This window comes from Sceloporus undulatus, chromosome 3 (assembly GCF_019175285.1).
Source record: "Sceloporus undulatus isolate JIND9_A2432 ecotype Alabama chromosome 3, SceUnd_v1.1, whole genome shotgun sequence".
NCBI classification, from domain to species: Eukaryota; Metazoa; Chordata; class Lepidosauria; order Squamata; family Phrynosomatidae; genus Sceloporus; species Sceloporus undulatus.
The window spans coordinates 100,701,817-100,717,433 of record NC_056524.1 but is presented as its reverse complement, the minus strand read 5'-3'; the positions used below and the strand labels follow the sequence as shown (position 1 = coordinate 100,717,433).

The 15,617-nt window shown below is 42.5% G+C and overlaps 1 protein-coding gene across 3 annotated transcripts in view; it reads left to right on the top strand.

Moving 5' to 3' along the window:
* Positions 1-11,144: 11,144 nt before the first annotated feature.
* Positions 11,145-15,617, top strand: part of REV1 (REV1 DNA directed polymerase) — a 49,449-nt gene continuing 44,976 nt past the window's right edge. The window contains exons 1-2 of one of the 3 annotated variants that reach the window (XM_042461098.1): positions 11,145-11,679; positions 13,385-13,515. In XM_042461098.1, coding sequence (XP_042317032.1) covers positions 13,439-13,515 — 77 coding nt within the window. In that variant the 5' untranslated portion in view covers positions 11,145-11,679; positions 13,385-13,438. The remainder of the gene's footprint in view (positions 11,680-13,384; positions 13,516-15,617) is intronic. The other 2 variants (XM_042461095.1, XM_042461096.1) reach the window with 2 other exon arrangements.

Here is a 15,617-nt window from a genome sequence, read left to right as displayed (position 1 = left end):
CCGTGTATGCTCAAGTCCCATTAAATATAATGGCATAGCAAAATGGTGTCCCTTATGAAAAAAATGGAAAATCAAGGTTTGATATTTGAAATTTTTCCTTTTTTTTTTAACATTTTCAAACCGTGGATGCTTGAATCTGTGTATAAGAAATCCATGTATAAGAAGGGCCGACTGTACATGTCTTTGACATGTAATACTACACCTCCTTCTTCCTGTTTGATCTGCTTCATTGGAATATGTGATAATGTTCCACTACTACATTCCATCATGAGACTCATCCCACCAGATTTCATCAATACCCATTAAATCATATTAAGAATTAAACTTCATCTTGTTTATTTCCCATACTGTTTGCATTAGTGCAGAGACATCGAAAATCATGGGTCATTCTCTGCAGCTGATTCCATGTTGTTGTTCTACCTGCTCATTGGTGGGTCCTTGTAACATCACCCCAGTTAACTTTGTATCATTGAATCTGTTGTCCACAATCCTTGATGTCCCTCTGTCCTCTGAAATACTGTCTCCCTCCCTCATATAACTCCATTTTAAAGCCCTCCCAATCCGGTTTGCAAGACCTCTAACAAATACGTTGCCATCAACTGCTACGAAATATACCACATCCCTTGAGAGACATCCTTATTCATGAAAGTGCAGACCATTGTTCAAGAAGGAACTAGTTATTCACTTCCAATAGTCTTCTGTCCCTTCCTGGGCCATGGGCTGCAACAGGAAGGAGTGATGAAATAACAGCCTGTGCCCCAAGGCCTTTCAGCTTCCTATCCAATGCCTCATAGCCCCTTGCAATTTGATGAAGACTATATCTTGCAGTATTATTTATTCTTTGGGTTTGATTAATCTTGCTGCCCTCTATGTTACATCATGAATCCAGCCCTGAAAGACAGCTCTCAAAACAGCCTGTCAGGGTGGCACACCACTGCCTTTGTCCCTAACAAAATCCCACCCATCATTGGGCAGATGTATGCAAAGGTAAATGCAACATGAGCCATTTCTTCCTTCTTCTTTTTCTTAATACAGAAATCATTTATTTATCATTATAGCCTCTTTCTCTTAGAAACAGAATTGTTACAAAAAACAAAAAAAGCAATAGGGTGCTCAACTTCCCTTACATCTGTGCACTTTTTGCCTATCATCTACACAGTTGAAGTAAATTTCTACATATGTCCTTGCAATGGCATATTTCTATTGTTTACATTAACTGAACAATGAAATAAATGGAAATATATATCCTGTACAGTAATTTATACTGTAAAATATATGTGTATGTCTATGTGCATATGGTACTATGTTGGAATTATTTTGAATTCTTAATTTATTGGATCAATTAGCATTTTCCTCAATCATCTCCAAGGGTGCTCTAGACAGTAACAGCAGTACAGTGGGCCCACATATTACATGTATTTGTATTACACAATTTCATTTATACGGGGCCAAATAACTGTCTTCTGTAGGTATTTTCTAGATCCTCCAGTGTGATTCTTTGGTATCTTTCTGCCAGATGTTGACTATAGAGTCACATTGGAGGACTTAGAAGTGCCTAGAGAAGTGATTTCTCTAGGAATCTCTAGGTCTTCCTCCGTAACTCTATAGTCAACTTCCATCAGAAACATACCACTGAATCGCACTAGAAGACATGGAAGATGCCTATAGAGAAAATTCTTCATTCGTTTTGAGTTAAAAATGGATTATATTTGCCAGATTATATCAGGTTAGATGCAAAAAATTGTTCTACACAAAGCATCCCTGAACAGATCCCTCATGTTATATGCGGGCCTACTGTTTTGCTACACAGCATGGGCAGGCATTTTGCCTATATTTTCCAACACATCTTTGTATCTGGAAAATTCTTTTCTCTTTCATGAGATTAATTTGAGGCTGTGGCCCTTGCATTTTTAAAAAATCATTTGGCCAGAAATTTAAATATTTATATCATGAGGTAGGAAAATTGTGGTCTTCCAGATGTTGTTGAACTACAGCTCCCTGCAATCCTCACCATTAGCTATGGCTGGCTAATGCTGGTGAGACTTGCAGTCCAACAGCGGGCCACATTTAGCCCATTCCTTATTTATGCCATAACTATTTTGAATTGAGGTATTTCTAATAATGTTGTGTCCCTTCAAATAATGTATACCTAATTATGTGGGAGATTAACAATATTAATTCATTGTCTTCACATAGCTTCAGAAGCCTAAATTATATGTGATATGAACAAACAGCAAGTGCTAGTTCATTTAGCCTTTTTGATGCCCAAAGCAAGAAGTTGTTCACAATAAACCAATATACAGTGAGTCCTTTCCCACTACTTTGACAAAGAATAAATCTGGAGGTGAAACAATCTCTCAGTCAAAGTGGGTGTGTACTTGGTAATTCATTGCAGTAGATAGAAGTATTATTGTTTTAAGCTTGAAAGGATTGATTTGCATACTGTTTATACAAAAGCATATTCATTTTGTTAAGACTCCATTGGTGTGAGTCATCTGCAGTTTCCTGAAACAAGGATGTGACTCATGAAGTGAATAACTTATTAACAGACAGTCTGAACTTTTTCATCTCCCTAGCTCTGGAATAAAAATTTCATTTTGCCAGTTTACATTGCTCAGTAGTTAACATTTATTCAGATAGTGAATGCTTTGGATCCATTCCAGGACAAAAAGCCTTATTACAGAAGAAAAGAAAACTGGAACAGAGTGAGAGAGTAGTGGCTTTCTCCATGCCTCTCCGCATGCCATTGAAGCATTTTCATCTTCTTCCCAAAGGGAGGTTATTGTAAAAGCATGTCATATGTCGCACTGGAAATAGCACACTTTTATGACTGTCTCCCTCAGGAAGGAGAACGGAAATGCTACAACAGCTTATGGAAAGGCAAGGAGAAAGGCGCTACTTTTCCAATCCGTTTTGGCTTTCTTTTCTCATGTGAAAGGCTCAAAGAAAATAATGTGAGAGGTTTGTTTATTTATAGCTCTGTAAAACTCATGTATACTGAAGTGATAAAATTACTGACAAGTTGTTGACTGTTTGGAGATTTTACTGTTTTCTACCATCCATTGAAAATTCATGTAGCACAGTTGCTGGAATGGTTAAAAAAAAACCTATTGTAAAGTAACAGAATGAGCCTTAAGGATTTTTTTTAAAAGCACTTTTATATTTAAAAGTTAATATTAATTCATCAATAAGATTACTTTTTTAATGTGAAAATAAACCATGAACTCAACACCCTCTGTGTATTTTGGAAAGAGATTTTGAAGCACACAGTGTTGCCTTGTCTTGTTTGTTAATGTTACTAAGAAGATGAAGTTTTTTGAAATGAATTACCATGAATATGAACATTGAGTTGGGTTACCATGAATATGAACATTGAGACTAACATGTCCTGTAGACTTCTGTCAAGTGTAAGCATGACTACACTTGGATCCATTCCAACAGCAATTGAATCATACTTGCTTTTCATTCAGGTTCTCCAACCAGTTCCACAAGTTTGGTGCTTGATGCCAATTGACTTCAGTCTCTTTTAATAAATCCCTCTCTGATCTGCAGGGGATGGGAGGGGGGATCATATTTCTTTGTTTCAGAATGTCAGGCTTCTCTTCATCTGCTCTCAAAAATGACATAAAAGAACTTTCCAATCCAAGGTGTATCACAGCAATAAGAAATATTCCACTAGCCCAATTTCTGAGGCCTGCTGGTTGGCAACAAAATGTCCAGGTATATTTGCCTTCAAGCTATAGCTTGACAGTTCCAAGGCAGTCTCCATTTACTAAACCAGGGCTGCTTCACCTGGGCAATAGACCTTTCCTGGGTAGTTCCAAAGCCCCAGCAGGGCCTACTGGTGATGCCCATCATTTATTTTCATTGGTGGTGGTGTTATTTGGCTGCGTAATCTGAGTAGGGCCAGGAACAAAGTTCCAGCCTCCACGTAAAATTCGTAAAAGACTCCTCAGCCAACATCATTCTGAGGAATTGTGGGAAATGTACAGGTGGAAAACACAGGCTGACCAGATATCCTAATGACAAAGAGGGATGAGACCACTCAATAAAAATGGAAGGCTACTCAATAAAAATGGAAGACATGACCAAATAAAAGCTCAAAACATTCATAGAAATGTGAATTCATGCTTCTTAGTCATGCTCAAAATGGAGGAATTTTTGAAATTCCTCATGGATAGAAGGCTGAAATGTAGTGCAGGTCCTGGAAAAGGAGGACATCTGGTCACCCTGAGCTAGCACTACAGTCACCTAGCACTATTCACTATGACATTATCACAAAAAGAGAGGTGTTCATAGGACACACTGCCCAAGACCCCTCCATCATGGAACTAGTCCGGAGCTGAAAACATAAGGCATGTGTTTGACCACAACATAGAAGTCCCAAATTGCTGCCACTCTGTGACCATCATTTTCCTATAACCTGCAGCTCTGAGTCCATTAGCATGACTACAGCCCACAACTGCTCTTGGACAAGATTGTATAATTAGTTGCTTGTGGCACACAAAGCTCCCTTGGGATACTTACACAGAGTTGTGGAAGGGTGCAAGCGCTTGGCATGCACACCCCAATCAAGATCTGGCCACTGGGGTCTGAAAAGTGGAGCAGTGCCTGACACTATTGTCATGGGTTTTTCACTCCTGGCATGAGAACAAAGATGGAGAACAAACTCAAAAGCAAGGAAGTTTTATTTACAGTAGTAACACTGTCAGGTACACCAAAGAAAATAGAAAAGAATGGCAGATCCTGGGTAGGACATCTGGTCACCATGGCTGTAACTGTCCTATGGCCCCCTCCAGTTCCCTGACACCACAGAAGGAAAACATCCACCTCAGAGTGGAGTGGAATCCAGTGTTCCTTTCTATCAAGAGATTGGACGTGTTGAGCTCTCTCAATGAAAAAAGCTCCAGTTTTTACACCTGGAGAACTAGATACACAATTGTACAGGCACCTCTCCATCTCCTAGACCTAGGCAATGCTTTATAGATCTAGAGATGGGGATCCATCAGTGGCCATGATCATTCTTGTTCAGAACTAATGCAAAGGGTAAACGTCAGCTGGATAGAGGTACTCCTGGCCAATGGTGTCCCCACGCCTGGTGTCACCCGGTGCAGGTGGGGACTTCAGGGGCAGCAGCCAAAAGAGTGGGCTTGCCCCTTCTTCACCTTCTTCTTCACCACTGTTGTGGCAAAGCCTAGAGGTGTGCGCTCACCCTTCTCCTTCACTGACTTTCGTGAAACTGAAGGGCAAGTGCACACTTCCAGGCTTCACCGCAGCAGTAACTCCATTCTCAGGAGGAGGCTACCCCCACAGTGAAGCCTAGAGCTGCACATTCGTCCCTCTCACCCCATAATGGGAGGTGGGCCCAACTGGGTGTCACCCCTCTTCTGAGGTGTCACCTGGTGCGAGCCACACACCCCGCACCCCCTAGTGATGCTACTGCTCCTGGCTAGAGCTGCCACTCAATTTGCACATCTAAGTGCACATCTGAGGGCAAAAACACCTCTAAGACTGCAAATCGCATCCTTCCAAGGGAGGATCACCCCATCCAAAACAGGCTTGACTTCTGTTCCAAAGTCTACTCATCTCTTGAGGAGGAGATAAATGTCAGTTTTTCAGCCTTCATAATTGTCTTCAGGTGATGATTCAGAACATCAACAACTTCAAAATTCAGTTGACATAAAAGCCTCCAGTGGCTGGTGACTGCCATGTCAGCGAGATAGTGAATCTGCTCTGGATTTTAGTGTGAACTTTAGAGGAGCTGCCCAGAATACTGAGACACACACACACACACACACACACACCCATTCAGAACTTGGGATGTCTCATTTAAAGTTCACACACTACTTCCCTGACACATGGATGCCACCAGATATTACTTGGTGGCCCTGCTAAACCTAGAAATGTCTTGGTACATTTTGCTAGCCTGGGTGAAATTTCTTTGCAATCCTTGCAGTTCCTAGGATGTATTTTTCACTACAGCAAGCCACACCATATTTGTGCCAATTGTAACAATAACCACCTCATGGTGCTTCCTCATATAAGATCAAACACTTACCTAAGCATTTACCAAAATGCTTTTGAAACGTTCTTATTTAGGCCACCCTGCATTCACACTGCAGAATTAATCCAGTTTGACACCACTTTAACTGCTATGACTCAATGCTATGGAATTCGGAGAATTGTAGTTTTATGAGATATTTAACCTTCTCAGTCAGACAGCTCTGGTGCCACAACAAATTCCCAGAATTCCATTGCATTCAGCCATGGCAGTTAAAGTGGTGTCAAAATGGATTAATTCTGCAGTGCAGATGTAGCCTTAATGTATTCTGAAATATAGCGAGGATGTACTAAAAACATGCATTACGTTTATTTAAATTGGCCTTAATACATAGCTTAAATACAGATATATTTCTTGGACAGTTAAAATATTACAAAGCAACCTAATCTATCTTGACTTTAAAATGAATGCAAACCTGGATTATTTCTGCAGTGAGGATGCAGTCCTATAAACTGCTACCCCAGGTACTGCATCCTTACTGCAGTAATAATCCAGGTTTGCATCCCTTTTAAAGTCAAGATAGATTAGGTCACTTTGTAATATTTTAACTTGTTTACCTTCTCAACTTTTGCTCCCTGCAAACTCACTCTCTGCCCATTAGATGTCAGTAAAAGCCAGTTGCATCTAAAGGCAGACATCCCCGTGCTTTACTTTTCCCTGACAGCGACAGCGTATTAAACATAGATTATCCTTGCACTTTAATCCCCAAATGTATCCATGTCTAAACTGAATCACTGTAGCAGACAGCAGCTATGACCGTCCTGTAATGAATGATACTGATAAAGTAGGTACAGTGCGGCAAAGGAGGAGAAGTCTGGAGTTGCATGCAAACTGGGGTCTCTGCCTGCAATGCAGTACTGTCTGGTTTGAGATATGTGAGCAGACCAGTTTTAGTGTTCTACACAACCGTACTAATGTGGTCTTTCTGCCCATTACAGCCAGCTGTCAGTCAGTGCTATCGATCAATGCACATGAAGGATCAACTCTAAACACAAATTGTGGGCAATTGTTGTTGCTACTGTTGCTGCTGCTTATATTATTTAATCCAGAAATCCATATGTACACACATCATAGAACAAATCACATCATCTAGCTTTCTCAGAATCTGTTAGTGTCTCAGAATCCTAACAATGAAAACAGATTTTGCCTTGGTAACATCTTTGCTTTGAGAGTTTGTGGGTACAGATAATTTTAACAGATCTGGAGGCAATGTGTAAGACATGCTTGCATGTTGAATTAACCATAGGTATGGTTTTAGGGCAGCCAGTGTGGTGTTGGACTATGACTCTGGAGACCAGGTTTTGAACCCCAGCTCGGCCATGTAAACCCACTGGGTGACCCAGAGAGTGTCAAACTCTCTCAGCCTCAGAGGATGGCAATGGCAAAGCCCCTCTGAAGCAACTTACCATACAGAACCCTTAATAATGTCTTGTGTACTAACGTTACTCATAAACCATATTTCCCATATATCAATGAATGTAATGGGAATAGCTGTGACATAAAACAACTAATACCATTAAAATTATACCTTTAATTTGCAATATCATATGCACAGCCTAAATGTATTCACATCTCCATAGTTCCATGGGGTTAAAATGAAAACTTGGTACGATGGGATGTTTTTCAAGAAAAAAATAAAATAATTTAAAATTTAATTTAAAAAAAATAATTAAAAAATTAAAACGAGGGCTTCTCCTTCCTCCTCCCTCGGAGCACTCACACCTTCTCTTCAACATTTTAAAGAGACACAGGCGACTGCCACAGCCTGTTTCTGCCCAAAAGCACCTCTTTTTAGGTTGTCATCCTGTGCAGCCCACACAAACACAGCCCACACCCCTCTAGTGATGCCATTGGTCTCATTTACCACAGGTGCCTCAGCTCTTCAGAAATCATTTTGTGCAAAATAAGTCCCAGAGCCCTAACCCTTAATCTCCAGCTCTCTGTTCAGTGTCCAATTGTCATGAAATGGGAGCAAGACAGGGACAGCAAATTTGCGGTGCAGGGACCTTCTAAAGGCTGTAGGTAAGAAGTTTTTACAGCTCCCAGGATGCTTTGGACAACAGGCACAGTGACAGCTTTTTCCTATCTGGTCCTCCTGGTTTCTTTACCTCAGGAACAGCGATTGATTCCTGCCACTAAAGTTACTATAAAGCTGTCTTATGTTGATTCCAGCTGCATCCACACTGTAGAAATAAACCGGTTTGACAGTACTTTAACTGCCATGGCTCAGTGGTATAGAATTCTGGGAACTGTTGTTTTGTGAGACATTTAGCCTTCTTTGTCAGAGAGCTCTGGTGCCACAACAAACTACAATTCCCAGGATTCCATAGCATTGAGCAATGGCAGTTAAAGTGGTGTCGAACTGGATTATTTCTGCAGTGCGGATGCAGCTTTGACAGGCAGAAGCTTTCCAAGGACCTACTATTTGAAACACTTTTAACTAGTAAAGTTGGGGACAGATTTTGAGACTTTCTGCAAGCAGAAATATGCGCAAAGTCGCCAACCTGTGTATGTATTTGGAGTTGGAGAATCTTTGAGTCAATCCACACCGGCAATGGTGGTGATGTGCATGTATAGATGTAGCCCCAAATGTACGTATATGATATATATAGCAATCAAGCAGAAACGTCTATTTGAATACAGCAGGCATTTACACACACATACATAAAAGAACTAGAAAGGAACAGTTATTCTGTGTATGGATGCAGTATTGTAGAAACAATTGTGCATTGCTTCATTTCATATAATTGCCCTGGGAAAAAAAAGGTTCGTAGTTTCTCATGGCCTTTGTGAAATCCAATAAACTGGAGACATTTTGCCAATTTTATTCTCATTCTGTGGAGAGATTCTCATTCTATGGAGGCACTCAAAAGGAAATTAAACAGACCAGAGAGTCACAAAAGATTATCAGCAGAATGAGAAAAGGAAATGCATGAATTAGAAATATAGAGTACTGACCTACAACAATATATAAATTACAACATTAAGCCTTGGTATAATTTGAATTGTTAATTCTAACCAAATGGATTTTCTGTTAGACCAATGCGCTAAAGAAATCTGGCCTGAAAAGATCTAGAAAGTAAGCCTATGTGTCTGGAGGGAGCAGAAGCGTTTTGGTATAACATACATTACATTTTGTCATTTTGTGTTAGCCACCCTATAGATCTTCCTCATTGAATCACAGAATCATAGAGTTGGAAGAGACCACAAGGGTCATCCAGTCCATTCCTGATATGCAGGAATACACAGAATTAAAGCATCCCCGACAGATGGCCATCCAGCCTCTGCTTAAATACCTCTAAGGAAGGAGACTCCTCTACACTCTGAGGGAGTTTGTTACACCGTCAAACAGCCCTTACTGTCAGGATGTTCCTCCTAATGTTGTTCCAGGTCCTAGTCTCTGGAGCAGCAGAAAACAAGCTTGCTCCCTCCTGAATATGACATCCTTTCAAATACTTAAACAGGGCTATCATATCACCCCTTAACCTTCTCTTCTCCAGGCTAAATATACCCAGCTCCCTAAATTGCTCCTCATAGGACATGGTTTCCAGACCCTTCACCATTTTAGTCACCTTTCTTTGGACACATTCCAGCTTCTCAACATCCTTTTTGAATTGTGCCCAGAACTGGACACAGTATTCCAGCTGAGGCTTGACCAAGGCAGAATGGAGTGGCACTATGACTTCCCTTGATCCAGACACTATACTTCTATTGGTGAGCCTAGAGTCACATTGGCTGTTTCAGCTGCTGTGTCACACTGTTGACTCGTGTTCAATATTTTAAAGGATTCCGTGCATGAAAAACGTTAGTGTACATTGAACCACCAGAAAGCAAAGGTGTCACTATCTCAGCCACCCATGAAGAAAGTTTGGGTTTGTGGAATATTTTGGATTTCGGCATTCCAGACAAGGGGGACCCAACCTGTTTCAATTTCCTTTTTTTAAATTTTTCCATCATAACAACAAACAAGAAAAGTAACATCTATTACAGTATTTGCAAAAACCGCGTCTGTATCAACCTTTATAATCACCTTTTAATATGTACATCTCCCTTCCCCTTTTGTATTAATTCCCATGGCAGGAGATAGCCATGTTAGTCCATTTACAGCAATGTGTGTGTGATGATGGGAGATGGATAGTTGTTTATAGTATAAAAAAATTAATTGGTTATAACTTTTGCACAGTAAGTTACAACCTGATAGCAAATATATGGTACAGTTGACAGTTATGGTTTTTCTCTTTTATATATACATATATACAGTATATGTATATGTATTCTTATCCTATTGTAATGTTGTGTAGTAATGTTTCGTAATGGTTTAGTAATAATTTTTGTACAAATGTTCCTCATAAATTGTAAATATTACTGGATGTAATTGTGACAGAAACAAATCATGTCTTTAAATTACAGCAGCCAGAACGGTGTCATGGTTTGGGCATTGGGCTATGACTCTGGGAACCAGGGTTCGAATTTGAGTGACCTTGGGCAATAAGTCACACTCTCTCAGCCTCAGAGGATGGCCATGGCAACCTCCGCCCTCCAGAAACCTGACAAGAAAACCCCATGATAGGGGTCGCCTCAGGGCCGCCATGAGCCAAAAGAAACGGCTTGAAGGCGCCCAACAAGAACCACACGCTCAGCCTAAATGTATTTGCTTCCACCTATGTTTCCATGTGTTTAAAGTGAACATTTTAACAAGAGGCGATGTTTCATAAGGAAATATATGCCCCCCCTCTCTTTAGGGCGCACTTGGTACAACCCACTCCAGGCCTAGTAGTAACGCCCTTGCAGCCTAGGAGGGAAACCCCGCTCCTCCTCGGCACTTTCCCCTCCCTCGACCAAGCCAAGCACCGCCCCCCTTTCAGCCGAAGCCAATCTTATGAATCAACCAACGCAAGTCTATCCCCGAGCTGCAGTCCTCAGGAGCCTCGCTAGGGTGCGCTGTGTACGTGTGTGTATCTATCTATATCCGTCTTGTCTATATATAGCACGTCTGGTCTGTAGGTGCGACGGGAGAGACTATCGCTTTCACCTGTAGAGGGCGCTAAAGCCTCGCCTCGGTCTGTGGCCGCAGGGAGAACGGAGAGAGAAGGGGAAGCGAATAAGGGCGGGGTTTGCCTTGTTGCTCCCTTTGGTCGCGAGCCGCCAGACGTCACGTGACGCGCGCGGCGGCGGCGGGGGAAAGGGTCAAGGAGTAGAAATGAACGGAGTAGTAACGAAAGAAGTGTACGCATGCGCGTTCTCTCTCTCTCTCTCTCTCATGCGGCAGTTCAAAGCGAACCATCTTAACGCCGAGGAGGGCCTCTAGGTGGCGCTGCTGTCATTGAGTGCCGCCGCTTCGCGGGGGGGGAGAAGAGTGACGGTTGGAGCTGCTGGGCGCCAGGGAAAAGAAGAGAGAGAGATTGAGGAGGGAGGGAAGAACGGTGGGTGGCGCCAGACACTCTTTCTCTGTCCGCGCGCGCCGTGCGTGACGCGGTGTTCTGAAGGGGGAGAAAGGGAAGGTCGGAGGAGGAGGAGGAGGCAAAGCAAAGCAAAGCAAAGCAAGAGGAGCTGCTGCCGCTGCTGCTGCTTCTGGCACCATGTGAGCCTCCCCTGAAGACAGAGGACGCCCAGGAAAGGTGAGACTCCCACATTAGAGAGAGAGGGGGAGGCTCCTGGGAGCAGGAGGAGGAGGCCTCCACCATGACGCTTATGCAACCGCTGTCCAAGAGCCCTGACTCTCAATCAGGAAGTTCCTCTGCTGAGGAGCTGGCATCCCTTTCCCTGCATTGCTCCATGCCCCTGTTCTCTGGGGCAGCAGAAGACAAGCTCTGTCATCACCCCTCCAAAGGCTTAAAGAGGGCTGCCACATCCCCTCCGTAGCCCCAGAGGCCCAAGGCCCAGGAGGGTCAAGCCAAAGGGCTCCTTGGTGCATGACTTTTTGGCCCAGGCATCAGTAGGCTGTAGAGGCTGCAGTATCTGGACATGGTGGTTTTATGGCCGCTCTGTTAAAGCCAATGCCTGCAAAGACTCACAGTCATAGCATTGCTTGCTACGTTGTCCTTTGAATTTGAATTGTTTGCTACATTGGTCTTTCTCTTTCCCTCTTATTTTCCTAGCGAACAATAGAGGCGATTACTATCATAGATGTCAGCGTTAAGCAGGACGCATTCACAGAGTCTTCTTTTAATGTTTGCAGCGCATGGGGATTTTAAACCTCTCCTCCTTTACTTAACAGCTGCCAAAAAGGTGGCAAAAAGGTTTAGGACATTTGTTATTGTTATTGTTATTATTTATATTTTCCCGCCTCTCCCTGGGGATTACTACAGAGATAAAATACAACAGAACAAAGACGATACTGTACAATAATAAGGGTTTTTCTGCTGACTGTAAACACGTTTATTTAAAAGCCACCAAATACTCCGTGGGCAGCAGTTTTGCAGTCAATATGTGGCCAAGGTTTTAATGCTCCTGTGCATGTTGGCTTTTCCTGGCTCAAAAAGGTCTGTGCGCAGTGAAGCAGCTCCCAGGCCCAGGCTCAAAGTGCAAGACTCCCCTGAAGCTAACGGTTGCCTCTGTTAGCACTTTCCACATATCAGTTCCCCTCAGACCTGATTATCTGAATCCCTCCCCTAACCATGTGTACTGTATGTAGACATGAAACTCTGGGCAACAGCAGTGCTGCTCAAAGTAGTGGTCTCTGGGCCAAAGCTGGCTCTTGGTCTCTGACAGGTTTCCAGGAAAGAAGGAAACAGTTGTAGTCAGTGGGCACAGATAGAGCACCAGTCTATATGGGAACCATGCCCTATGAGGAACGATTTAGGGAACTGGGGATGTTTAGCCTGGAGAAGAGAAGGTTAAGAGGTGACACGATAGCCCTGTTTAAATACTTTAAGGGGTGTCATATTCAGGAGGGAGCTAACTTGTTTTCTGCTGCTCCAGAGACTAGGACCCGGAGCAATGGATGCAAGCTATAGCAAAAGAGATTCCACCTCAACATTAGGAAGAGCTTCCTGACAGTAAGGGCTGTTCGACAGTGGAAGACACTCCCTCGGAGTGAAGTGGAGTCTCCTTCCTTGGAGGTCTTTAAACAGAGGCTGGATGGCCATCTGTCAGGGAGGCTTTGACTACGAGTTCCTGCATGGCAGAATAGAGTTGGACTGGATGGCCCTTGTGGTCCCTTCCAACTCTGTGATTCTGTGAATCTTTATTCACTTTGTCTTTAACATCTATATGAATGTAGTGGAGGAAAGTATTTATAGATTTGAGGTGGCATATCATTTGGGTGAGGAACCATACATGGTTGACACCCAGCTCTTTCTCTCTCTCTCTCCTTTCCATCAGAATCAGGTGAAGCAGTACAGAGACCAAGCCAGTAGTCTAAGACTGTAATGAGTGATGGCCAGTAGATTGAGACTGGATCCAGTCAAGACAGAGGCATTCTCGGGATGGCAGCTTGAGAATGTCCACATCAAGTAAGGAAGTGGACTGTTGTGGAAAAAACTGTGCTCCCCCTGAAGGACAGGCACATAATTTGAGTGTGCTCCTGGGTCCAGTTTTATCAATGGTGGCCCAAGAGGACCAACTTTGTGCTCTAACTGGTTCACAAGCTCCATCCATATTGATTTGAGATAGCCTGGTCACAGTGATCCATGCCCTAGTTCTTTCTGGACTGCTATAGTGCTTGGATCTGTCCTTGAAGACACTGGAGGGTTTGCTTGGAATAGAATGCTGCTGCTTAGTCATACTGTAGAATTGTGTTGTACTCATTCTCCATGATCTTGCTGCCTATTTGCTTCTGAGGTGACTTGAAAGTATCAGTATTAAATTATAAGTTACTAAATGGCTTAGAGTCCAATTACTTGCAGAACCCCTCTCCCGATACATACCATCAACTTGGCCTTAGAAATCTTTTGAGAGTCCCTCTGTGGGTGATGATGCCTTGGAAGCAGTAATCTGAGCAGTTGGTGAATACAAAATTACCCCGTACACGTAGGCATCTTTGGGCACAAACCCAGCCCACCCTCTTCCCTTGAAAAGTGAAAGAAAGAGGAAGACATTTATAAATCTCTTCTGTGACATTTTACTGTCCTTTCACCCTTACAGCAGTCACATTTTTTGGTACATCTCTGCCCTTGGTAAAACTCTGGCCTTTCACTTCCCTTCTTCGTGGCTTGCATGCTTCCTCCTAGGCTTTTGCTGGCCTTCCCAACAATGCCCTATGCAAGACAGTGCTTCCTTCTATGGGCCTACATACTTCCTGGTAATACCTGCTGGTTTTACCTGACAAACAAGCAAGAATATATGCATCCACAGGTAGAAACCTAATCTAACAAGATTATGTGAAGTGATAAATTGGCCAAAGAAGCTATGAGGGCCTCCTTATTCCTTTGCTAACATCTGCCCTCCTATTCTAACCTCACCTCAGCATAGATGATTCCAATGAAAGAGTTATCCACTTTCCAGTCAGTATTTGACTTGCTGGACGTTCCTCATATTCTAGGACGAAATCATTGCAAATCACAACAGTATCAGGAAAGGAATAAAGATGATGGCAGAGCCTCTGTGTTTGTGTCTCACTTGTCAATGTATGGCAAAAGCATGAATTTTGTAGGGTTTTCTTAGGCAAGAAATATTTCCAATTGGTTTGCCATTGCCTTCCTCTGAAATACAGCCTACGGCACCCAATATTTGTTGCTAGTCCGGTATGCAAATACAGTATTCAACAGGCCTTACCCTGCTTAGCTTCCAAGTTCATACAGGATCTAGGGCTTTCCAGGTATTTAAGCCTCTGTGGGAGCCTCACATGGGGACAGTTTCACTTTTCTGGCAACATATTGAAGGGACACGAGAAAGGTTGCTGAGAGTCCTATAAGTATGGCACTACATGTATATGGCTGACTAGTGAAGCCTCTGTGGGAGCCTCACATGGGGACAGTTTCACTTTTCTGGCAACATATTGAAGGGACACGAGAAAGGTTGCTGAGAGTCCTATAAGTATGGCACTACATGTATATGGCTGACTAGTGATGGACACAAGATAAAAATGAAAGTTCTCTAGTTTTGTTTGGTGTTTTAGAATCTATTTTCCCAAGGATAACTAGGAAGGGGAAATGGACAGGGCTAGGATGAAGTAGACCTACTTTCCAATATCTTTAGTCTAGCCTATCTCATGAGGAAGGTTGGAAAAATAATAATCATACATATTCTGAATGTGTTAAAATATTAATAGTTTCCAATTGTTCAAAATAATAAGAAGAATTGTTTTTAAGAGATGTTTTAGGATGCAGGTTGTCAAAATGACAGTGTTGGAATGGCATCTTTATTCCATCCATTCAGTAGCTGGCTGTGAGTCTGCATCACTGAAGTCACTGAAAAGATCATTATACTTATACAGTAATAGTTGTTTATGCAGCTCAGATTACTTAACTTCATAAGGGATTAATATCAGGCAGGCCATGGCAAGACTACCCTTTCTTGCTTGGGTCCCTGGAGAAAATAATTTTCCAACAGGATAGTGAAAGTTATCAGTGTTGACTTAGTAAAGTGATAGTGAGATGACATAACCTTCATTCTG